Source organism: Diadema antillarum, unplaced genomic scaffold (genome assembly GCF_040938485.1).
Source record: "Diadema antillarum isolate AM-2024a unplaced genomic scaffold, OU_Dant_1.0 seq00001334_RagTag, whole genome shotgun sequence".
In the NCBI taxonomy this organism is placed as follows: Eukaryota; Metazoa; Echinodermata; class Echinoidea; order Diadematoida; family Diadematidae; genus Diadema; species Diadema antillarum.
Window position 1 is genome coordinate 541837 of NW_027272104.1, and position 27549 is coordinate 569385.

Below are 27549 nucleotides of genomic sequence, written 5' to 3' on the forward strand. Positions count from 1 at the left end.
TCATTTATGCGTCATCGACTTCAGTGGCACGCCCATCCGCGTCTGATTTTAGTAGTGATAGTCTCAGTTCAATTCACTTGCACATTATAATGGCGTGTCTATCACATCGTTCAAGTCCACAAGTTAGTGTCCAGATTCATTCAATCTGCACAAATTTGACGGACACATAGTCTCTGGCCTCCATGTTGACGCCGACCTTGTACCACTTTATCGTCTCTTCGGCGGTGTGCTCCACGCCGCTGACGTGTGTCTCTCGGACCGACCGGGGGAAGACGAAGACCGATGTGGAGTACTGCTTGGGGCTGGGGGCGTTGAGTCGGATGAAAACCGTTTCCCGGTAGCGGCGGTACTTGCTGTTGATGAAACACTGGGTCATCGTGGAGTAGTATCGGCCGGGGTTGGTCTGACCCGGTACGAGTCTGACTTCGTCCCTGTAGCGGCGAGAGTTGTCGATTTCGCAGTGAACGCCGTAGCGGTACTCCTGGTGCGCGGGCACGCGTACGAGAGACACGGACTCCGAATATTCGATGTTAGTAGGCAGGGACCGTTGAGGGAGCTGTTCATTCTCCAGGTGGACACCATTGCCGTTCCTCTCTGTGGCGTAGATTCGGCTGAGGGGTACCTCCGACTCACTCACCTCCTGCAAAGAAACAAATGATACGATTCTGGTGACCAAATGGCAACATATTGATTGCAGTTACAAACGTAACACAACGCCTGTCTCGTATAACTATGACTACCGGTATATAGAAATCAATCACTTACACTGCCACATCATCAAGAAAGACAAGGATAAAGAAAATACATTGGGATAAGCACACACACATACACACAAAATCCTGACTCGTTTGATGAAATGTAAAAATAATTTCAAATGTCCAAACTAAAAGATGAAAAAACAAAGTTTTGTTCATTTGAGGAGACAATTAGTGCAACACTAAGCAATTTGCCGGAATCATGTCGAAACATAGCGTTCTCTTCAGCTTAAGACATATGTTCAGTTCAGTTCAGTTTATTTCTGCATTCTGTTTTCATTATGATGTATAACAAAATTTGACGATATGTTATAAATGCGAATCAATACAGATTATGGGGTATGGTTGTATAAAGAAAACGTATTGGGAAAAAAAATGCAACAATGTCAAACTGGATGTAAATTGTACGAAAAGGAACAGTTCACATTGGGTGTAAAGTATCACCAAACATACGAGGACCTTACGAGGATCTATTTCCGGTTTGGATACAAATGAAAAGTTCCAAGTTCCATTTCCATCCACTGACTCACGAAAGGCAGCCTACATCACACCCAGTCTTCACACATTTCATTTGTTAGAAACCACTTTATTTATCACCAATCCTAAATAGTCAACACTGCCGATCGCACTTCTAGTCAACTTCAGCCTTGAGGGGCTTGTACAAGTAGAAAGAGTGGCCTCAAGAATTAGGGAAGAAAGGCAAATAGTATCATAACAAGGGAGCAAAAAGAAATGTAGGTACTGACTAAAAGGCGTGGGTGAGTGTGGCTAGGAGGAAATAAAGGAGCAAATCGGAATCGTTACCAAATAAAGACAGTCAGTTAACCATGCCTAGTCTCAGAATGTGAAATTATGTACAGCGCGTGAGTGTCATTAATACAAATTGACAGATTTGCGAGTAGGTTAACACGCCACGACTCTCGGACCTGCACCCGACACGGACTTTGAGCCAGAAGCTAGGTACGTAGACTTGTATAAAACGATGATTCGCGCACAGCTTGGTAATTATTAATGTCAAGTAAGGTAGAGCGAGTGAAGGGGAAAGAGTGAGGCTAGAAATGACTGTGTGTGTTGGATGACTTGACTGTGCCGGGTAAACAGAGGACGTGGGCAAAAATATCCCGACAGTCTAATCGATAGTCACGCAAATTTATTTCTACTATCATTTCGACGTATGCATCATAATCTTGCTTTCACTGCTAACCAACTAGGTATCGTGAATATGCGGCCTTGGTGCATTATTTTAATCAATGGCTTTCTATGCACGTTTAACCTAGAATTAATTGTCTTCATGAAAATGAAGAGAACACAACATCACGCCTACAAACATAATATACTACACATAGTTATATAATTATATACATATACTTCTTTCTTTCTTTCTTTCTTTCTTTCTTTCTTTCTTTCTTTCTTTCTTTCTTTCGTTCGTTCTTTCTTTCTTTCTTCTTACAAGCTATGCTTCACTAAGGTCTCCTCGTTTGCCTTTCTCAAAATATTGTTACCCTTTCTTATCATTTCATATACACATGTAATTATATATTTATGTATTTGCAAAAATTTTAGTGTTAGTTGTTGTTGTTCCTATATACTCCTGAAAGAAAGTGTCAATGTTATAGTTATGTTATTGTTATATTGCTTATTGCTGGAAGAAAGACAAATGAATAAATAAACTTGAAACTTGAAACTTGAAACTTATTTATCTTGGTTATTCTTCTATGTATAATTCTATTCACTCATTTAGTCACTAACATGCATAAGTCACTAACATGCATATTTTTTTCCTTTCTTCTTTTCTGATGCTCGATTGCGGAGCGACCATCAAACCTGGGCATAAACATCGTTATTTCATTTAATTTCTATGAATAACTCGGACAAACCGACGAGAACTAAAGAGACAGCAGCCAGACGAAAAAAGATTGAAATACATACACACAACAGAATAGAAGGACGTGTGAGATCGTGGGCGTGTGTTATGTCAACTCCGGACAAGGTTTCGATTGTGGGTTTCCACCGTGTACATTCCGTGACACTTTTGAAAAGAGCGCAGAGGCAACTGGAGGGAATGGGGTCAGGGGAAAAAAACGCTCAATGACGAATTGACGAAAGAATCTGCGGAATTTTTTTGTGAAATGTAGCTCCACAATATCAATAATTATGCACACTGTCTGTGTCTATCGGAGTGACGAGAGAATGACTTCTTTGCGCTTGAAATAACTGCTGACAGTTTTTTTTTTTCGTTCTGTTCTTTTCGAGAAGGTCAAATTTCGACAAACCAAACTTCTGCAATGCCAACGGCCAAGTACTCTGCGTGATAATAGCCTTTGAACGGAATGTGTCAAAGCAGTCTTTGGGTCAGTGAGCAGGAAGACAAGGCCAGAGTTTGAAGCTCACATGTCAGTCGAGGAGCAAAATTGACGAGGACTTCTGCAGACTTTCCCTGAACTGCATCTGCCTTCATTTCAAACATTTTTCCTGCACTGGTTCGATCGTTCTTGTCTTAATCATCCTTTTGCATGGAGTATGATTACCAACCTCCTCTCCTAACATTATGTGGTTACAGCTCGTTATTCCGGAGATTCGATATTCCGAAAAATGAAGGAAGGTTCTTTAATTCGAAGGTTCGTTACGAGTAATCCGAAAGTGAAGTAAGGTACAGTACTATAATTCGTAGGTTCGTTAATGCTAGAATGAAATAAGCTTATTATTTATTCCTGGGGTTCCTTCATCCAAAAACGAAATAGTAAAATCAATAAGGTATAATGGTTCGTAAAAATCCAAAGGTTTGTTATTAGGCATTTTTTTTCATCTCCGGCTTCACAAACCTTCGAAATAACTTACATCACCCATTATTTATCGATAGAGTGAAGTTTATAGGACCCTAGTGGATAAAACTGCCACACTATATTATTTGTCCCCATCAATCACATTTATTTGTAACTCTTCTACCGACAAAACTGTGAGGGATTTTATCTTTCACAATATTGCAGACATCTCAACTTGACTTATAAACTTCCATTGCCAGATATACAACCTAGCCTATGTAGATCTTAGTAAGTGTTAGACATACGAGGAAGAGAGAGAGGGAGTAAAACCAAGGAGGTAGTTGGTATCCTCCTTGGTAAAACACTAGCTTCACTGAAATGATGTAGAATACCTGGGCATGGCTTTTATCAAGGAGCTTGAAGCTCCTTGCTTTTATGAGATAGCTGCAAATAGGGCATCCCAACAAACACTAAGTGTGCTGCCCCTTGCTCTACTCGAGCGATGAACTGCAATGGCTACAGCCTAGGGCTTTCCAGGTACAAGTACTTCGGTAAAGTAATCAAACCTCATTAGCATCAGCCCTGATCGTCGAACCACGAGACATTTATTATAATAGTCACATCACATAGGGCCTACACTGTAATGAACCGAAGGGGAAAATACACGATACGTATATAATGTTGTGGCATATGTAGGGGAGCGCATGTAGTGTATACTGTCGGTAGTGAAGGTATTAATAAGCAAGTTCACCTCCCTGGTATTATGGCTTGTGTAGACGCCAACCATCGCTTCTTCGGGTCTTATGTTACTTGCCCTGATCTCTTTTCAGTTTGTGACTTTTTTGCTTGTTTGTTTGTTTGTTTATTTGTTTGTTTGTTTTACGTCCCTCAGTGAAACTATTCCTCAAATCATGTATCCTCACTTAATAAAACTTTTTTGTCGCAAAGAAAAAACAGAGTCTGTATATTATAATTAAAAAATCACGTTTAGATGAAGCAAATAATAAATATCAACTGAAAATGATTGCGGACCATTTTCTATAACAAGAACTATAACGTGCGCTCATTTTTGATCGTCTTTCTAGAAGTATCAGGATCCCGAAAACCCGATATTAGAGTATGGCGAGATCATGATCGCAATTTCCGTCCTCTGTTTCTGCAGAGTTGTTATCAAGCAGGGCACACATCAGAAGTCTGCAAGAGTGCAAGGGCCTACCTCCCTGTTTCATGGAGGTTCTGCTCACCTCCCTGCCTGTTCCAACTCTCGCAACACAGGGAGTTTGGCCAGTTTGGGGCAAGCACTCCATTTTAAAGGAAATAAGACGTTTCTGCTCTGGCCAAGCGACATGGTTCCCTGAGGCAAGCTGACGAAACTCCTCTGTAGCGGCCCTAATCAATGTAGTCAATCAGCCCGCTGGAGAGTTTTGAAAGGATCTGACGTGTAAATCTAGCTCTTTCGCATGACAAAGTAGCTGTATTCAGACTTGAGACGGGGTTTATTTTATCGGCGGACGTGAACACACATAAGCCACAAGATGGTCAAGATTACCTCATTTTCTTTCTTTTTTTTCTTACAGCCTCTACAGCAAACTATGGAACATCATCTCTCTGTTTAACATACTTCAAACACACAAAGATATAAATGCACAGACGACAGCCCCCTCATCCTCCATACTCACTATATATGGAACCTCCGAATTTAATGTTGGAGTTGAGAGCACTTTGAGAAAATGAGAAAATCAAGTATGATGGGCTAGCGCGGGGATGATAATAACACGAATTGAAATCTAATCACCGACGATCTGCATGCACTCGACCCTCATTCAATCGTACACTAAATTCGGGTTTCTTCAGAATACGCGTTCGTTCAACGACCCGGAGTAAGCCGGTATCATAATGCAGGCCGCTATATATAGGTGTAACTAGTTCCAATGAGAAGGGAAATTGTATTTGAAATCGTACTGCAGCAGAAGAACGCTGGAAAATCAAATCAATGGCAGAGCTACAGTTAGTTGCCTGACGTTATCGAGCTGTTGGAGAGTGAGCAATGGGGGAGAGGGGGAGGGGCTGGTTGGGTTTACAGAAGAACATCATTTGGCGAGGTAAGCGCCAACTGCTAGCGCAAATCTAAATACGCGTTTTCATTGTTTGTGTGGAAATTAGAGTGTGAATGAAATAATCACACGATCAACTTCATAATAATCATCATTTTTCATCTATATAGCTGTCACATCAGTGAATGATCGAAGGTCTACAAAATGCAGAGTAAATAATCATCGCCTAAATGGGGTTAGCTAATCAAGCATGAAATTAGATAGCCGACTTGTACCTGTCAGTTGCATACTGCTACTGATCTCTCTTCTGTCATAACAATGATACACTGCAGATACGGTGAAATGAAGGTGGAGCTCTCAATTCTCTCAGGGAGGTGGGACCTCCCTGACTCTCTTGAGGTTTCCTGGTGCATATGTCGTGCACCGGTGTGTAATGACATCATTCGGGGAAGCCCCTTCACTCAAAAGTCACGGGGTCACGCCACTGCCGTCGGAAAGTGCGCATTGCATTCTGGTCAGTTGCTGCAGAGGTTTGGGGAAAATCTCCTTGACAAACTTTTCAAAAAGAACTTTTGGCGTCGAATCAAATTTTCCAGGAGTGACGCACTAAAAGTCGTATCGTATTCCTATGTTCACTTTCGGATTGTTTCCACAGGCAGGGGGTAAATAGATTGTCGTGGAAGCCCAAGAGACCCCGCAAAAGTTCTCCGATGACTCCTTGTTCCAGGTATGTACTATCAATAATATAGTAGTGTTGTTGATGATGATGTTTGGTTTGTTTTCTTCTTCTTTTTTTCACGGACAAAAAGGGCACTATAAGGTAATGCCAACACTGACGACATGAGATCGAAACAAAATGAAAGAACAATATACGCGAATAACTCATCTTGACTGCCGGGGTCTCCTAACAACAGAAACTATGATACCGATGTAATATTCCCACCCCACTCTATCCCTTTACCATTCTGATCATTCTTGCCGGCTCTCATCATCATTGTACAAATGTACTTACCCAATTAACAAGAAACAGACAGACAGACAGACACAAACATACGCACACACAAGCAAAGTTGTTCGTTGTTGCTGAGTATCCAATCATAATCACTGAGTTCAGTTCAGTTCAGTTCAGTTCAGTGCAAATGAGTTCAGGTCATACTCAGTGCCGTGTATCAATATTCACTCTGTTCTGGACTCTCTCGTAAACCCCTAATAAGAGTTTTGCCTGCATCCGTTCTCGCTCAATCTCAACTCGCCATCCGCGGGGTAAAATAGCCTCGCCCACGGGGGAAACGTATTAACATCCATCAAATCCTTAAAGTCCTCCGAACAGGATATTGCACTTTAAATGTATTTCAGCCTCATGGGCGAAGGCATTTGAAGCCACTCTCGCCTTCATTACACCCTAACTTGACCTCCTCAACAGATGGTCTGCACGCAGCAAGGCGTTAGTCAAATATGACCTGATCTCAGTGTACATGCTCATGATGCTGTCCATAAAGCTTCTGTGGTTTGGATTAATTTGACCACAAATTAATGTCCATCCCTTTACATTATTTGCAAAGAATGCATCGATAGAGACGACTGGGTATGAAGCCTAGAGGAAAAGCTTTCAATGTTGCCTTGATTACTGAATACTCTGTTGATTTCATTAGTGATTTCGTTCATCTATTTCATCAAAGATAATGTATATTTTAACGAAAATTATTTCGTACATCAGCATTGACATATCATGCTGCCCCCCCCCCCCCAAAAAAAAAAATGTTTAACGTGATGATAATCTTTGATCAGTCATTCCATTTACATGTGTGGCTATAGAACAACTGTTATTTCCTTTATGTACACATGGGAATCTTCAGTACAGATCAGGACATTTTGTTTGATACCTCCACTTCAAAGCCCCGTAATCCCTGAAACATATCCTCTTACAATATTTGAAAATGTCGGGGATAATCGTTACCCCGCAGCGACACTGTGTGCACTTATTGAAGTTCTCATACATTTTAGAGGTTTATATGACATATAGTTGATATACCCTTGCTATATCAAATTCTGTCTACTCATGTCATAAAAGTGATCACGGCAATCGGTAATCACCCCTATACACCAAGTCAATACAGCAAGCTTGATAGGCGTCATCCATACTGACTTAATTTGAGAATGGAGTTCTCCACTGATAACTTTTAGTGGTTGTTTCTTTACACAGCTAACAAGAAGTTAAAGGGACGTTCGAGACGATTTATATGATTTCACATCATGTAGCACAAAAATCAATTTTGTAAAAGTTATTGTTGTCCTTGAGCAGATAAACCAATACTCTGAAACAGCCAAAACATATTAGGATGATGGCATAGGAGATGATGACATAAGAGTCACATGACAATTCCACTTTTTGAACAAGTTCACATGTGAAGAATTCACACAGGTATGGATGTTTTGATCTTTTGTTCTGCTTCCTAAGAACTTAATCATGCATGTGAAGATGCGAAATCATCACCCTCGCTCACTGTGATTTGCTATGAATTTTGAAAACATTCTTATCCCAGTCAACACGGATTCTGAAACTCTGTCCCCCAGTACAACTGTATAACCAATATCGATAGTTGTTCAAGTGCAAAAGTCCAAAACTAGAATCATCAGGATCTGGCTGCCTCCTTTAACCAATAAGATGTATGATGCTCCTCGTGTGAATGGTCTGCATCATCCTCATCATCACACAGGGGGAAAAATATGGAGTCAGTAAACGGTCATGGCTATACATATACAATCCTTTCCAGGTGGTGGAGACGAGAAGCAGTGAAGAAAATGACAGCGTAGACGATGTGGAAATCGAATTAACTCTCAAGGACACGCCATGTCTATTTAGCCGCGTGAGTCTGGCTACTACTATACGTCGACGTCGGACAGTCATGGCCCATAGCCGGTCTCCAGCGTGCATATAGGCCTGTCATGTCCTATCAAAATCTTGAGCGATCAAGACACGACGAACCTATTAGAAGTTAGCGACATGCAAGTGGACGGGGAAGAGAGCGTATTATAGAGATGGAAATAACATAGTCGGTATATTTAGTGTTATCTTTTGATTCTAAATAATGCCAGATCGAAGTGAAAACTAAATGAAAGAGAATGACTGTGTGAATTATTATTAAAGGGACTGTACAGTTGTACTGGTTTAGGTGGTTCATACTGAGAAACCTCTTTTGAAATATGAAAAAGCATGTAATTCTAAGAAGGATTCAACGTTTATTTGATGAAAATTGGTTTTCAAATGGCTGAGGTATCCAAAAAAAGTGATAATTATAAAAGATTACAGGCCACGCCTTATATTAGGATCTCTTTGTTTCACATTGTTTTTTGATATCTCAGCCATTTCAAAACCGATTTTCATCAAATAAACTTTTGATCCCCCTTAGAATTGCATGCTCTTTGACATCTCATGGAGTGGTTTCTGAATATCTCGCAAAACGGTAAAAGCTTAATCCTCACCTCGACCAGAACTGTACACACCCTTTAAGTTAAGTTAACATCATAAGAAGAAAGAATGATAGAGAGAGAGACAGAGGCAAAGATACACAAACGAAGAAACAAACATAAAGCTGAGACCAGGTGGAAAGACACATGGCCTTGATAGATCATTAATTTTTCAAAAGGCATCAGTCGAGATAAGAGATCGTATGAGGCAAAGCAATCATAACATCGTGGAGCTGACGTGTACGATTACGACTATCATCGGGATGGCACTCGGTGATTCTCGCATCCCATGCACAGACGATTGAGCTCACCGAGTCGTTTGTGACCGTGATTCAGCCAAGGTAGAAAGAGTCGGAAACGGTATGTTTTTGACGAGGGAGGCTGGTGAAAGATCAGACCGATTTCCCGCGGGGGGCTACGCGGGATATATTTAGCTGGGCGGTTGTAAGTTCAGTGTTTTCATCGGATATGGCCCATTTCTCTCTTGACCGAGGAGACGCGCTACTGATTACTTGCTATGTCAGGTGAATCAAATTAAAAAACGGTAAAAAACATCCACTTTCTTTAGACGGTCGGAAGATCAAAATATTGTAAACTCTTCTCTTCCCCTTTCTTTTCCTTTCCCTTCATTCACATGAGCTCTCTAGGCTATAATACTCAAACGAGTGATGTTTGTTATTCCGAAGGTTCGTTAATCCAAAAATGAAATAAGGTTCGTCACTCCGAAGGTTGTTGTTCTGAAACAAACACAATCCCTATATCTATGATGTTCATTAATCCAAAAATGAAATAGGGTTCGTTAATACGAACATTAGTGGCGTCCTTCCAAAGGTTTGTTAATGATAACATAAGGTTTTTTATTCGGAAGGTTCGTAAAATTCGAAAATGAAATAAGGTTGGATAATCTGAGAACTAAAAGGAGATACGTAGTAACGAACCTTCGGAATTGCGATCCTTATTTAGTTGTTGGATTAACGAACCTTCGGAATAAACGAACCTTATTTCATTTTCGGATTAACGCATCATCGGAATGAGCGAACCTTATTCCACTTTCGGAGTAACTAGCCTTCGGAATAATGAACCTTATTTCATTTTCGGATTAACGAACCTTCAGAATAGGCCGAACGCATATTCGGAATAACGGAACTTCGGGATAACAAACCATACCACTCGAACAGATGATTAAAAATGACATAAAACCAATCAGTGTAACCTGAAGTGCAAATAGCCTCTGCATTGAGTTCCTTTTCAGACGAACTTTGATCATCTGGGGTGTCTGGGTTCTGGTTCTCCGTAACTATGAAGATCATGATAATTACCAGTATTTTCCATGGAATATCGTAAAAATACAGTTGTATTAATGGAAGCAGTAGAGGAGGAATTAGCGGGGTGCCAGTGGTGACATGAGAATGAAATATGGTTAGCACTTGTATTGCATTAGTCAGAAAGTAGGCATGTCATGCCACGAGAGAGTTTTTTTTTTTTTACCTAACTTCTTGAGGGTATAGATTCAAGAGCATGAGCACAACGGTCCTGTTACCATGCAGGCGATTTCTTGGCACAAACTTCGCCTACAAAAATGCTGTGAAGTCTACTTTCATGCCGACACAGCATCAAAGAACTGAATAGGACAAGCTACATAGATAACAGGAACTTTATTTGCAATATACTTTCCGCTACTTTCCCAAACTCCACAAATGCTTCTTCTGCGTCTGTGCATGGACCTACTGAAAAAATGTCCATGGTCTGAGCAATGATATCCATGAAATGACGTCTCCTGAGATGCAGGTTTCCACCAGGAAGTTAGGGTAGGATAGGGGTCAAAGGACAAGGAAGGTAACGCCCTACCAAAGTTGGGTTTGTGACCCAATTCGGCAGACAAGAGCGGGTGACCGAGGCGTAGACACCGATCGGTCAAGTCGTGTGAAGGTGAATAGGTGGCGATTTGTGCGCTGTCTGTCCATTCTTAATCACGTGATGGTATGCATTGTATTAAAACTCTACGAACGGATTATTTGCCCGAAACAACTGGGGAGGCCTGACCTACATAGAACTTTATACGAACCAGTAGAAGTTTGCACACAGCATAAGGAACAGGGAGTCACGGCTGTAATAAGCCACGCCTATGGATAACATAACAGAGTTTTAAAACATCTACCAAAATCTTCGGAACCTGCTTGTAGTAGTCTGCAAAATTATCAGAAGCATGACTAAGCAACAAATGTTGTTTCTATTTACGCCTATAATTGAGATTGCAAATCTAAAACAAAGAAGCAAATACTAGAATAGATCTATACAGCTGCCATTTGCAAACGATATTGATTCAGGTCTGAGCCTAAAGTCTAACTCAGTTATTATGACGTTACGGGTCTAGATTGTATGTTCACTTTATTCGTAGCTTTGAAAAAAAAAAAGTGAAGCCCAAAAGGCCACCTTACCTCTCCTTCTATTCATAACGATTAGACCGCGACCACATTGAATTTACATACCAAACATTTAACCATGGAGCGATGTGTAGCTCCATGATTTCACCTCGCCTCGACGACCCCATCCACAAAGCCGTCTAATCACCCATGATCGCATGGTTTCCAGTCCATAGCATAAAGGCGTCGGGGATTCTCACGACAATAATACGTACATTGCCAGCCACACGGCTCTCGTGGTTTGAGTTCCACTTAGGGAAGAATGTTGAGCATGAATGTGGTTGTTTACTTTCTCTCTATACATTCGTACCAACTTTTTTTTTCTTCCTGTCCTTTCCTGCCTTCCTCCCTTTTAAACAAAGATTCGAACTGAAGAAGAACGAACTTCGAAGACTGATTCCTTGCAAAAGCGGTTTAAAGAGGTTCATAAAGAGGATGCTGCCGAGGGTCTTTACAGCCTTGCTGTGGGGTAGAAAGAAGGACGTCGCAGTCAGATACCAGTAGGGCGATGGCATTATCATGTAACTAATATTCAGTCCATAAGTAAAACTATGAAATTACATTGTCTTATCACTTTATGTCGACCTTGCGTTTCTGTCTGTATAAGGCCTAAATGTTTGTTCTGAAGCCATGTTGAAAGGTATCACCATGACAACATTATCCTGCCAAACAGAATGACAGACATGGCTGGTAACCTTATTGAAAGTTTCCTTCAAATCCATCTCATTGTCTGTTGATTTTCTCTCCATCTTGTTACATGTTATAGAGCGGGAAGATCGTGTGTTATTCCGACTATCTGAAATAACTTAGTTTCGTTCCGCATAATATCTAACTATATTCTGTTCGATCCTGATTCTTATACATCGCTTTAAATGTAACTATGCCCAACAAAAAAAAAAAAACAACAACAAGAAATTAACATCTGATATTGTCATCATTCTTGCTTCTCAAGCCTAGGCATCCTGATAATTAGCAGTCCAACTAAATAAGACTCCGGGGTGAAGAATAATCTGGGGACACGAATGAATAATTACGTGTCATAGAATGTACAGGGTCTCTGAAGCGGCCTCCCATATCTGATAGTACTCAATAGGCATGCATGGCTACCCTTAAAAGAAAAATAGGAAATGAAAGCCTCTGTTTGAATTGCCCACACAAACACTTAAAAGAACAGTCAAAGAAATACACACCCAAAAACATACATGTTCATTCTTGGATAGTTTTTTCCATCAGCAAACATACAGAGCACAATATATGTGCCACACTATCCTTATGTAGGTTTCATGGCAAGGTCCAGCTACAGGCTGATTTAGCAATACTCTCAAACTGCAGTGGCATAGTCGTGGCCGTCCAAAGTTAAGTTTGACAAATTGTCGGCGAACGGAATGACACCGTTTGAGAAGCCGATCACCATGGAGACCGAATTGCACGAAGGCTACAAGGGAGGGAAGGCAAATAAAAGGCGAAAGCATTTTGATATCGACACTCACGGTGTAAATGTTAGGGGGTCGTCTACTTTCGAGGGGTTTTCTATTCGAGCGAACTGCAAATAGACAAGTTTGCACGACGTTACCACTATACTACTCTATTGTCAGATGTCGCTTCATGTTGTTTTGTTCCCATATGAATCACGGCATTTACCTTAACTTTTTTTTCTTCCTCCCCTTTTTATATAAATTCAATTGGAGTCTGTGGATCTTTTATCTAAAAGAATGCGGCGCTCCTTGCTACGTACAATGGGGAATATGAATTATGGAATCGAACTTTGATCGAAATATTCAATAGCACTCAAACTGACGCACCATCTCCATATAGATACATCTCAGTCTGTATACTGATCTGTCAGAAAGCGAACCTTATCGACAAATATTGCAATTGCTATGCTTTGGCATTCACGTCAGATAAATTTGATTCAGTTATGATATTTCAAGGAAAACGGAAATAATTACGCGCGTGATATGTGGAACGAGAGCTACGACTATACTTAAATGATTACCATTGTAAGTTTACTTGTCTGAAAGTCTGTTTCCGATGAAAAGTTCACAAAAAAAGCGACAACCAAGCGACTATTTAGCGACGCTTTACCACACGTCCGCTCGGTCTGATCAGATATACACCATAGTTGTTGTTGTTGTTGTTATAATTTTTGGCGTTGCATTCAAAACTCGAATATTTCACGCCGACCATGTCATCATCACTTATAAGAGAACACATATCTTTTTAAATTGATTTTACTTGTTATCATTCTTGAATCTACGCTAAGAATGAATGTTGCATAATTTTCATGGATAACAAATAACAATGTGTTAAAATGGACCATCATGATATAACATTACTTATCCGTCATGCGAATCATATGTCATTGTTTACGAAAAACAAGCAGACTAGTTTTCTAGCATGATAACGTGTTGGGTGCGACCATATCTGATTCGACGATTGAACTCTCAGTTCCTTGCTTAGTCTTGGCACTTGGCAGAAAGGTGTAGAAATATCTCCACCACCAACTGGTTTTCTGTAGACCGATATACATATATATATCAGTGTAATAAGTAGATCAAATACAGAGGTTTGCCGTCAATCAGACCCATGAGTGATTGAATTGAACGAAACAGACGCTTGCCTCTCGAACCAAGCACGAAAGCTCATTACCACACAGAGCCAACGGCATTACAGCTCTCATTCTCTGCTTCAACAACGATAATGCGTTTGTTGACAAGGAAATAGACTCGTAAAATATGGACTCGTTCTGGTATGTTACATTCGTGTTCAGAGCAGTCACGATATGTGCTCTTCATGCATTGAAACACAAGGGTGTGTGTGCTATTTTTTTTTTTTTTAGTAGCTGGAATGTATTTGTCAATGCGACAACAATCCTTCAAAGTCGCCAAGGCAGAAGGCGCAGTTCGAGAGAATTAGATAGGAAAGCGCTAGATCGTTCTGTATTTAATCCTTAAAAGCGCATTAGTGGAATCTATACGTGATAATGTGGCAGCATTCGGATGTAAAACGTTGTCTTTCTATGAAAAAGCTAAGGTTTGTCAAGGAGCCAGACTGTATTGTAATGCGTGCCCTGGTCTGCTTTATACAATCTGAGATACCTATGTTAGTTTATCTTTATCTTTGTCCTGAAGACCTTGCTTCAGTCGACTCTTGGAGTAGGAATCAGATCCACACCCCAAGTCATGGCGACAATGACGAAGTCGTAAGTCATGCGTAAGTTTTCCCTGTATGACAGCGAAATGAAAAGAAGGTGAGCCCACCCCCCCCCCCTCCCCTTTACGAAACGATGGTTGTTGTTGTTCATTTTCCATCTGTGAAGATGGCTGGATAGCCCATATTCAGCTACACTAAGCTGGTCTTCCATGGGGTCCAGTTGGATGTGGGGTGGGACCACTTCACCGGGTTAGACACCCTGCTCTTTGCGATGAATGAATGAAGCGGGATCTTTTACGTGCATGAGTTGTGACTCTCTCATACACGGGACCTCCATTTTATGTCCTATCCGAGGGACAGAGTGTTTTGCCTCTTGCTAGAGGGGACGGTATGTTTACACACAACATTGCTCAGTCCAGACTCGGGTTCGAACCCGGGCCGCGTGATCGTGAGGCAGACGCGCTACCGACTGAGCCAACTCACCGCCCTGTATGCTCTGCTACAGAGGCAAGTAATCGAAGTCGCGCCAGTCGTTCTCGCCTTCTACCTCAACGTTTGCCTTATGAGGTGTACAGCTGCACACACGTGTATCACATTTATTATAGCTCATTGGTTGTAATTTCTGCAATCATCCTCGTTATTATGCCCTTCGAAACATCAGCATGCACGCCAGAGCATAGGTTACAGCTATCTATAGCAAAGACCCATGACTTTTCTACACACACATTCCTGACGGAATTTATAAGCAAGAAATGCTGATGGTCCGTGGTGGAAAACGTACAATGCTTGTCCTATGCCGCTAAGGAAGCCATATGAAATATACCTCATACTTTGTAAAGGGGAAAGATTCTTTAGCGATCAGATGACCAAGCTGTACGGCTAAACAAAAGCACAAACAAAATGTTTCAGCTGTATGCGAGTGAAAGATCGAGAACAACGTGGCTTCCTCTCGACTCCAATACGAGATAATTTAGCACATCGAAATGACACAAAGGGGGTGATATTTCAGACAGCAATATCTACTCTGCCACACGTACACTTCATCAATGTATTATCAGATTTCCCGAGATCGGTGCAACAAGCACCCCATCCCCTCCCCCCCCCCCCCCCACACACACACACAACACGCTACAGTTTTGTCCGTCACAGCCATTCTGAACCAAAATATCATATTGATTTATTATCTTAGTTATTGTAGGCCCTACGTCATAAAGAAAGATTGCACAAACTACAAAAACTACAAGGCGTGACGTCATCACAATCATCAGATCAGAGAGTATCAATGCTTCTCTCTCGAGGCTTCTTGCATATCACATGACCTGAGGAATGTCTTTTTTTTGTCGATTCGGCACAGCATTGCTAGCTCGGTAGCATCGAAGAATTCACATCAGCAGCGAGGACTGAAATGAATGTTATTGCCGTAGCATGATTTTCTCTAAAACACCAACAATTACAATGCAATCATGAAAATCCACTCACAATAGTGGGAAATGGGAATAATGTGGGGTTTTTTTCTTGACATATAAAATCCTATTTTGTTGTACATAAAGTTCAAACTAGATTCTTCATATTGTTTACATGAATTCAGAAATGGACAGGGAAAATATACCATCTTGCCTTTCTACACATACTTTTCTTATCTCCAAAATATCATACCACCTACCCTACGTATCTAGGGGCGTCTGAAGGAAAAGAAGAGCGAAGATAAACATAGATGTTGTCAGTATTATTGATGCGACATTTATCTAACAGAACGCTATGCTGCTGCGAATGAACCGTAAACGGTAAAGGGCTGGGAATTATTAGCAAGTGTGAAGAGATTCGACCGTTAATCAGGAGATAATGACGAGGCGTGGATAACACCGAGTCGGAGTGACTGCTGTTGGGTTTCAACGCGATTTTAGGACAGATGAATCTGGGGAAATTAAATGAAGAAAAGAAAAGGAGCACACTGCAAAGGACATGACTCAGTTGGTTCAAAAAGCGAAAGAATACAAACAAGAAATATAACGGAAATGTATATGAAAGGAAGAAAAAAACGATTAAAAAAAAAGATTACAACGATGGTCATGATGATGAAGACGCTTGGAAACTATCGAAAAGTCGAAGTATCTGATTGACAAAAAAAAAAAAAATCTTGAATTGAACTTTGGGTAGATCTTTAGTTGATCACATCATCAAATTCTCATCCATTATATCTTTGCATAAAATACATCATGATTGAATTTTTGAATCATCCATAAATTTCAAAACATAACATGCCGAATACTCACGTGCCCACGAATTGTTAATTAAAGCACACCACTAGATCATCATTTTGCAACCAGAGGCTGCTCAGACTTACACAAAGCATTAAGGGACTGGACGTATTATGTGGTATAATAATAATTGATATCAGGAAATAGACTTGCATATGAACGTGAAATGTATTATCTCCTGTTTGTCTTCCACGTTTTTGTATGCGTTCGCCAAGAGCCACAACCCATGAAGCGAAGCGGGTCGTGAAAGAGAACAATTGAACATAATGTGGTGTAAATCCTTCATTCCAAAAGTCATCGAAACTAGCGAACACTATTGGCTAAATTCTACTGTATTCATAACATAAATTTCATATCGCTCCGTCCGGGTGTCTGTCAAATATTCAACAGCTCGGCACACATCCCCAAGGAGGAAGTGCGTGACATCAGGCAAAGAAACACGAATCAATTTACGACGTATGTTCCCCATGTGTCGACCCGACAGGGAGTCGAATTTAAAGTTCAGAAATAATTCAAAGCTCTTTAAAAATAAGATTTTGGTAGCGATATGGGGAATAGGACTATTAAATCCTATGGGACGAGTCATGATTGTTATTCTATGATTTTATGATGATAATGATGATAATGATGACGACGACGACGATGATGATGATGATAATCCTTATCGTCAAGGGTTACAGCTCGTTATTCTGAAGGTTCGTTATTCCAAAGGCTCTTTATTCCGAAGATTCGTTATTCCGAAGGTTCATTGTTCCGAATTTCATTTTCGGATTAACGAATCTTCGGAATAACGAACCTTCGGAATAACGCCACAAATGTTCGGATTAACGAACCCTTTTTCATTTTCGGATTAACGAACCTCTAGGTATAGGGAATTTGTGTGTTTCGGATTAACGACCCTTCGGAATAACGAACAGCACCCTCGTCAACATCCTCATCTTCATTAGTATCATTATCATTATTGCAGTTACCATCTCTATCATGTTATCCTCACTTTCACTACCATTGCGTTTATTAAACGATGTAAATGTGACGAAAGAAATTAATTCACTCGGTCCTAGTAGATCAGGGAAAGTTTTGCTCCCTGATATTCTTTACAGAAGAAGCTTTTTTTACACAGTGATCAAACCATTCAGAATCATATACACCCTCATGTCAAAGATGGTTGAGTTGACGATGTCACGTCATTCCAATCAAAGACATTATGAATAGTATGGAGAGCAGCTTCCCTTTAAAGTTCTTCTTTTCTACAATCCATCGAGGAAATGGCTTCCGAACCCAGCAGCAGCTACTGCCTTTCGACAGAAATAATTGCTTTTGAAAATGATTGGGCAATATCGCACTGTCGCCACTCGGAAAAAGCCCCAAACAAAACGCCGGGCCTGCCGTTCGTGCCATATCCACAATACTGCACCTGTTAAGAGGTAATCAGTCGAAGATTTATTGTTAAGTTTCCTCATTTTCAGTGAATGAACGCCGAAGGGAGAAGCCCCCGCACAAACAGAAATCCTTGGCCTTTGGTATAAAGATTCGTTCTTTCATCTCGTTACACCCGTGTTTGGGATTTCTGTTTGGGGTCAATGGGAATTTGGCAACATATAAATTCCTTTCCGTATATCATATGATTTGATTTCCTCGCCAAAATTTTTGGGGTACATGCATGCAGTTGTCTATGTCCTGTTTTATTTTGTTTTGTTGTTGATGTCGTTTTTAAACAAAATAAAAAAGGGAAGTGCGCATCCCCTGCACTGACAGTGACGTACTAAACGAAGGTGTCTGCGTTTTGGAGTTGTTCTCTTGCTCGGGTTTTGTGTATGTTTCTGTTTCTGTTGTTTGGTTGTTGTTGAATTTTGTTTCTTTGTCTTCTTCTTCTTCTTCTTTTTTTTGGGGGGAGGAGAGGGTAATCTGCTCGTTAATAACGCTCAGAATATACACTGTAAAAACATCGGTGTTAGATTTAACACCACGGGTGTTAAATCTAACACCGATCAAACTTCAATAAAGGACCACACCCACAGGTGTTAAAAATGCACTGTGATGGTGTTGAAAAGTGTTCACTTGACACTTCGTGGTGTTAATTTGACACTGTACCTGGTGTTATTTTGACACTGTACTGGTGTTAATTAAAAAATGACACCACATGGTGTTGATTTGATGTTTGTTGGTGTTAATATCAATGGTTTAACACCCGTCCAGCTTCAATAAGAGACCACACCAGCTGGTGTTACTTTGGTGTAAATTTATTTTCACATTTTTTTCAAAAATCTAGTATTTTAATGTAAAATTCTTGATCGTCTTGTTTAAGTTAAAAATGAACAAGAAGTGCAGTTACTAAGAAACTCTTCAAAAAACAGTTTAAAATTTGGAAATGACACCCGGAGGTGTTAATTTAACACCATAAATGAGCACCGAAAATTTAACACCAGCTCGGTGTTCACTATTTAACACCGGACTTTTTGCAGTGTATTCTTGGTCATTTAATTTATCTACGCCTTACATCTAGTGCAGGGAGTTACGGCTTTAATAGTTACACGTTATTATCTGTTCACAACTATACTAACGTTCGTTAGCAACACTACACCGAGTTGGGCAGAGGCCTATACACTGTATGACAGGTGCGTGGATAAGCAAACACGCTATATACATGTCATGGAGGACCACGAGAAAAGTAAATATAGCGTACTTGTACTATAGATGCAGAGTATAGGCCTATAGGCCTACATATATCGAAATCATCAAATTTACGCTATACGGGGGAAAAACGTCACTGATAAATCGACATGGCGGGGCACCTCTCGCTTTCTGCAGAGTTCAAGTTGACAGCTCGAAATTACCTGGGACTAATCGAAATATTCCTTTATTGTAAGAGTTTCTAATACTTTAAAAGGTTCAACACATCGTGTTATCAACGAGCAACACTAAGGTAAGACGGGGGGGGGGGGGGGGGAACGAGGAGATGAAAATAATTTGTAGTAAATTGATCGTTCTTTTTTGATATCAATATATTCCTCAACACAACGATCAGCAGCTCTTCCAGTCTCGTCCCGTTTTAGCTCTGCATGTATTTTTTTGTCGTGGACAAATCATAGAACGTGGAAGAGAGCGAGAGAAGGAGAGAGGGGGGGGGGGGGGCAGAAGAGGAAGAGAAGCAATTTGATCACGCGCTGTCGCAGATGTTTAATTGAAAACTAATTCGACTAAACGTAATTACTCGGGAAGCCAATGCTATAGTGGAATAAGAGAGACTATATGGCGTTGGTAATCAATTAGTGCGACTCGGACCAGGCTATGATGGCATTCATTTTGAATGGTCAAAAGGCATGTACGAGAATTATTGCGGGACCAGCTGGCTTCTTGTTCGGTCGTTCGCAGTTCATAAAGCACCACAGAAATACAGCAATACTAGGATACATAACTATATTTATGTACATCTTAATTTCATGTATTTCATTTCAAGGTGAAGTTAAGAGAAACATGGTATTTAAAGTACATATTCAAGAAGCTAAAAGGGAAAAATGGTGGTAGTACTTTACAATGCTTGAAGTAGTAGCATATTAGTATTTAGTATTGGAATTAGCGGTACTCGTTTTTGTTGTGATAGTGTTTACTTGCTGTAGTAGTAGCATGAGAGTAATGACAATTGTGTATCTAAGAGTAAAAGCAGTATACAGAGCAGGAAAATTGCCGTCTTCTATTGTATGTAGATATTTTCAGTTTTATTGCTGATGGCATAATTAAAGATGGAAGACGCAATAGCAGCAATAGTACAATACACGTTTTAAGTTTAAGGTTGCTGTTGTTGTAATGGTAATGAAAGTAGTTTTGGCAGTAGTAGAGTATAGTAGCAGAAAAGGTCACAGCAGTCATATCAATAATGATAATAATGAGATAGAAAATACGATATAGTAGCAGTAATGGGTGGTGTTACATCACATAATCTCTATTCTGTGTACTCGTATACTGTCATGTACAATCCTCCATGCTGTGCCCCGCAGTGAACCCCGGCGTACAGCCAAAGTAAACACTTTGCCACTACGAATAACATAAGTCAATTAGTATCCATGGCGACAAGCATCATATCTCGGTTTCAAGCGGCCTTCTAGATTTTCCTCCTCTCAAGATAAAAGAAAAATTCGAGAAAAATCCCATTAGATTTCACTATCAATCACGCAGATTGTTATCAATCTCACATGAATCTAAACGTCATCATATTACATATCTAAAGTTGTTATGGGGTCACCTCACAGCTTCTCTGCAGAAAATGGTGTGGAACGGTGGCTATATGTTACGTGCCAAATATCGAAACCCATGCTTATTTTCATATCATCTGAACTTTGCTCGCAGCAATTATGAATGTTAAATGAATCAACGTGCCAGCGACGCGAAACGTGAATACATGCATGTACCATCATTATATATAATACTTATCTCATCACGTATTTGTCTGGAATTTCTAATGTTTACTGTATAAAGACATCTAGCTTTATCATAGCCACAAAGCATTATTACCTTCAAATAAAGGGAAGTCACTTCCTTCATCACACAAATGAGGTACTAGGCTCGCCTGCTAGTACCTCCCTGTTCACACCAACATGTTTGTAATCATATCATGTTGGTACAGCTGACAGTCTTTACGGAGCACAATAGTACTTCTTGTATGATGCGTAATTTGTAATTTCTCAGAATCGGTACTATTTCAGAAGGACATTCTTTCGGTGATGCACCGACTTGTTTGTCAAAGCAGACTCACTTGCTCTGAATCAGAAATTTTTAAAAGAGTCCAGTGGCCTTCAAATCTGCATCTTTTTCTTCTTTTTTTTTTCTTCTTTTTTTTTTTGGCGAGACGCGACAACCATCCCACAAACAACTGATGAATATGTTGCATGAGTTCGATAATTTATTCAGACAAGATTAGAATGACGGTTATGTTTATACCAAGATGGGGCTGTAGCTCCATGTTTACACACATGTATGCGTTTCAAAACTGTTTACATCCGTCATGCATCGGTCAGGCAGCGTACGGCATATAAACAACTCAAGAAACAGGAGAAGCCTCGAGTCACGTACGGAAGTTAGGAGTACTGCTCACCAAGGAGCATCACACGTTCCTGTTATATACCTCCTTGGGCTCACCCTTCTAATACCCTACGCGTGGTTGACATTACAGTCCACTGGGTTTTCTCGTTAGCTAGTTTCACATTCAGCTCCCCCCATTTTTTTACCTTTTTACCTCCTTGCTGGCAGACTGCCTATCTTACAATTTACAATCCATTAAATCAACGTTTACATCGATTTACACGTTCCTGTTTATAACGCGGGGAACATTAAATAACAACGCATCAAACCCAAGCACCGCGCATGCTTTCTCACTCAGTCTTCAATTTTGTTTGGATTTCATTGAAGAAACATCGTAAACACGTACAGCCGAAGCCAGCATGTCTCTCACAAATACTTATGAAGGGAGGTGTATGAAAGAAGGAACCTGTCTTTTTAAATATATCCACCGACTAGCGACAGTTGATTTTGTACATCGTGCAACTCGTCTGTGACATACGTGATATTAACCTTGGATAGCTGTCTTTTGATATGTTCCGCCTTTCTGTCACACTAGATATGTCACGTCGAGTTTTTTTCTTGGGATAGTAAGTTAAAATACGCCTAGCCGAACTTCATGGTGTAAAAAAATACTTTTCATCCACTTATGATGTGTTGTTCACAATGTAGGCCTACAAGCTGTACTTTTTAGTGGACTCCTCATTTTTTTTCTTTCCTCAGAGTATAGATAATGAAATATGTAATAAAGTTGATATGTAACTATAATATGTATATATGCATATGATTCATAACTACCTCTAATTTTCATGGTACGGTCAACTCGTATTTACTCAAGATCATATTATGTGGAGTTTTTTGTGTCTATTATGTTTTGTTCTGTGGAAGAATAAAATTAGATAAATTGAAACTGAAATTGATAATGATATCGTTATCACAGTTCTTATGTCTGTGGGTTCATCTGAAAATCATCAAACACATCTTTAGGTTTATGTGATAAGAATGTGGTAGAAAAACAAGCATGTCATGCGATTGACATATAGGCCTACAGTATCCTCCAGCCCCCCCCCCCCCTTTATCACTGTCTATGAAATTGGCAATATGTACAACATTTTCATGTGATATAAACAGATATGTGGCTGTGAAAAAGACACAAACCAGACTATTGCAGTCGCTAGTGACACTGCGATATAAAAATACGTGTTGCGGAATCATAGCATGCGCATATCAATGCCGAAAACCCCCATTATAGGCGCATGTCCTTCATCAGAATCAAATCATTCGTGGCACCCAACGGGCTGAAAATTGCCCGAGAGTGCTTACCTCCCACGTCGCCCAAAAAGGCCCGCTCTTTATTATTCCACGTGCTCACCAGTCACTGTCTGCAGCTGTCATAGCGCCGAGTTATGATTTGCTTACAGGCATGCATGATATCAACGACTGGGGGCAATATACTCCCCCCCCCCACCTCCCCCCCCCCCCCCAAAAAAAAAAGATCCACTGGAAATATCGGTTTTTAACGATAAGCGTGTTTATTATGGGACAACCTTAGAACCGTCAACTGAGATAATGGTGTATAATCTGACACACGCGCCAAGACGAACCCTGGGCGAGATATGCTGCCAATGCTCTTGACTGTATTAGAAATACGGAAGCCAATTCCAGTCAAAGTATTCGGCAAATAATAATTGGACGAGCTAATCAAACAGACATCCCAGACCGCTTCATGCCCGCCGTATCATTAGTAATCAAAACACAGTCTATGCGGATGAAGGCAGGCTTGGAACGTTCACGTCTAAAGTGCTTGAGATCACAAAGCAGGATTGGTAAGGATCAAAGTCTTTAAATATTTTTTCGAAATAAATTAACTTCCTCTTTCACGATAATTTCGAAAGGTCCAAGATTTCATGGACTGCACGTGGAAAAATCTAAAGCAATGATAACAATCGTAGACGTGTAGTTTTTCACGCACATCATTTAGCAGGGGTTAATTCCTCCTTCCTGAGAAAGAGAAGTTAACACTGATTGTAGATAGTGCTGTATCGTGCTCTATCACGCATGGGTCCCGTTGGCTTCATGACGTCATGAAGTTTCCGTAAATGTTACAGTTAAACAGTGCACCCACCAGTGCTGTAAATAGGAGGGAGTGCACATAATGTACATGATAACTAAACTAGGACATCGATGTGCCTCATTCTCTCTGAGCCCCTCGCCTCGAAGTTTAGGGCTATACACTGTCAATAGTCAGTGGCTTTAAAGTCACAATTTCTTTTACTAGCTTGATCGTTTGTGTGCAGTGGTTGTCTGAGTTGTGATTGCTCTTAAAGTCTTTACAGACGGTCACCTTCGAATCAATGTGCGTTGAATAGACACGATATAACGTTTCTTGTTTGTTGTTATTGTCATTGAAGTCCCGCCAAAAATCCCTCACTTTGACAGGAAGGGTTCTATCAACACTCGTGGATGCGGCTTGGGGGAACCAGGGAAACCACTATTTTGGCGGGTGAAAACAAGAACACACTCTTGTTTTGCTGAAGCGCTACAAACCACAAACCTCAAACGATACGAGTTTAATAGCAAATACCGACGGACGAGAGGGTAAATTTTTTTCTCTCGTGAAATGTGAAAAATTGGCAAGAATTTGCATGATTCCCTGTACCTTTACCTTGTTTTTTCCAACTCTATCACAATGCCAACGAGAGATTTCTGGACATAATAGCCTCTACGAATTAAACCATGAATCTGCGATTTCACAAGCCACAATATTCCACATTGACTTCCGATCGTGTGAAGATCAGGGGAATTCCTGTAATTAGCATGTTGTGTGGTTTGGCGAGGGATGGATCGGGGAGATTGGGGCGACCTCTGCCTCCTCCCTGAATGGCTAGTACGAGTGGTCGTCGTTTATCGAAAAAAAAAAAAAAATGCTTCAACGTCTAACACAATGTTCCCATTCATCACAGGGAAAAGGACAAGAAAAAGAACTGAATGAAGACATCTCCTGGGGGATACTGATGCAATCCGTTGTCGTGGCAACTGGAGATGCGCTCTTCTTTTTTTTTAAACTCTATTATCAATAGTAACAATCGGAGAGAAGAGGAGGGAAAAAGTACTAGTAAACGGGACAGTAGTACCAAGGATTCAGTACTCTAGCTTTAAGAACTTGTATTAAGCTTGTTTCTATGTACAACTACTGTAGAAACAGTAGTCATTGTAGTATAGAAGCAGTAATATAAGTAATACAGTAGTATAAGCATTTGTAGAAGTAATAGTAGTTGTAGTAGTAGTAGTAGTGGTGGTGGTAGTAGTAGTAGTAGCAGTAGTAGTACTAGTAGTAGTAGCAGTGTAGTAGTAGCAGTAGTAGTAGTAGTAGTAGTAGAAGTAGTAGTAGTACTAACAGTAGCAACAACAGTAGGTGTAGCATAACAGTGGAAGCATGGAGCTACTACAAACTAATAATCAATCATACATTCGTGGTAGAAGAAGGAGGAGAAGGAGGAGGAGAAGAAGAAGAAGACTGGTAGGAGTGCTTTTACGTAGTTGATCCCACTGTTATGTAGGGACTACCAGACAATAATGCCATTAGTCCGATGGAAAGCAGATCGATAATGGAATGAGTAGAATGACGCACGAACAAAGAAACAATATCATTCAAGTATTATTTTTAGCCTAAACAACACGCATCTACTTGCTTCAGGTTCTCAGACGGGAAAAGGGGTCAAAACTGCGTAATGAATTTATACAGTATAGAGTATAGAAATATTGCCTCCGTATAGTCTATGCGTCTGCAAATTACACTTGAACCATGGAGCTACTTTCTTGTAGGTTCATGGTTGAACCATGACCTATGTAGCTCCATGCTTGAATCGAAAGAATTCATTTTCAGTAATGAAACTATAGATTTTTCAAATCCGTCGTAGGCTTCAGTCATTGGTCGCACGACCTAAAACAAACACACGCCAGCAAAATGATTGAACGCGGACAGGCAACTTTGGCAGTGTACTCAACGGCAGCTGGCTGTCATTTAAATGATGCATAATCTACCGATATGGATTAGCCTGAATAGCCTGCGTTTTTCTGAAAAAAAATCAATTAAGCTTGATATCATGAGCAACAATGGTTGTCACGCACATTCCAGAGTGATGCAATCATTCTTTAGCTGGTGACGATTTTAGTCGGTGCGTGCTCCATAGAGCTCCAGCCTCCAGTTCATCTCAAACCGCATTGTATACCATTGACTATGCAAGCTGTCAGTGTTCACGTTCTTGCACGAGTAAAAAACAAATACACTACTTACACGTAACAGTTTAATCAATGTCGAATACTCAACATTGCACATCATCATAGTTATTATTGGGATCTTGTAAAGAATAAACAGGGCCTCCTGCCTGTACATGTTATAGCAGTCGACAATACCACTCACTAGCAGACTACACAGTATCGAACCGAGAGTATTATAGGGTATCTGCATTGACTGCAGCTGCAGTTGCGCTGCGAGCTGCGGGTGGTTGACGAACCATGGGAGGTAGAAAATACTGCTCCACTGAGCATGCATCTATATCTCTCCAGCCAGTGACCTACCTCGATGTTGTGGTTGTCATCTCGCCTTATTTCCTTCTCGTTTAGCAGCTTCTTCAGTTTCTCGGGCCTGGCAGAGATGTGAAGTGAGGGAATGTGTTCAGTACTCCACACGGAGCGGAAGGACTCGGGGACGGGCATCTTGAGATAGCTGGTGAAGCGGGGTCCCTCGGAGGCGGTGTCGTGCAACGTGTCGCGCAAGACGGTCTCACAACCTGATGCCCGCAAAGGCGGAGAGCTGTGTACGCTAACAGGGAAGTCGACGACTGATAGGAAGGAGATATGATTCGCCGTCTGCTCCGTACGATTCCTGTGGTTACACTGCTGCCAACTATCCGTTTCTCCCGCATTCGCTTTTGTTGTATTCTCTCGAGCTCTGGCGGCGTGCAGCAATGCGTTCGTGAAGTCAAGGGAGCGTATAAATCCCAGCAGCTGTGCGGTGTTTATCCAGCGGAGGCGAGCGCCACACATGCTGTATGTGGGTGTGGAGCGGCCGGTTGGAGGACACACACAGCTGTGACGACCCACCCGTGTGTCGTTTCCCCTGGCTACCGGTTTTGGCGGCGCGCGCGGACGACAAATATCCGCATCTTCTGTCAAATCGTCATCCTCGTCAATTAACTCGCCCTCCATCATCACCTCCTCATAATAGCCAGAAGAATAACGCCATCAAACCGGTATCAATCGTCCAGCTGATACGATGTATGTGCATCCATGTAGCACGTAATGTACGTCCTGTACGCACGTATACTCAAGGAAGCGTTGAATGTAATGATGGTGATACGAAACTACTAGATCCTACAGGCAGTATAGAAAAGAGACACTCTAGCTGTTAGTACAGCGTTGATCATACAGCCTGGTGTAGACTGAAGAGGAACTCAGAATTTCCGTACCAAGTTCGAGTCGGTCGTTCACCGTTTTCCCTTTTCTGCTGCTGGTTTGATTAGAGGTCATTATTAGCTGATTCCAGCAGGCTCGTTTTGCGTGGGGAGGCAGGCAGCCGGAATATGATTGCACAGCTTTAAAGGGCAAACGCATTGGAGCAC

At 40.9% G+C, this 27549-nt stretch overlaps 1 protein-coding gene across 1 annotated transcript; it reads right to left on the reverse strand.

Annotated features, from left to right (window-relative positions):
• Nucleotides 1–86: 86 nt before the first annotated feature.
• On the reverse strand, nt 87–27540 carry LOC139708432 (uncharacterized). Its single transcript, XM_071620383.1, has 2 exons — nt 26507–27540; nt 87–640 (listed from the first exon to the last, which is right to left on the reverse strand). Exons 1-2 carry the CDS (start codon nt 27137–27139, stop codon nt 137–139), a joined length of 1137 nt encoding a protein of 378 aa, XP_071476484.1. The 5' UTR covers nt 27140–27540; the 3' UTR covers nt 87–136.
• Between the last annotated feature and the right edge of the window lie 9 nt (nt 27541–27549).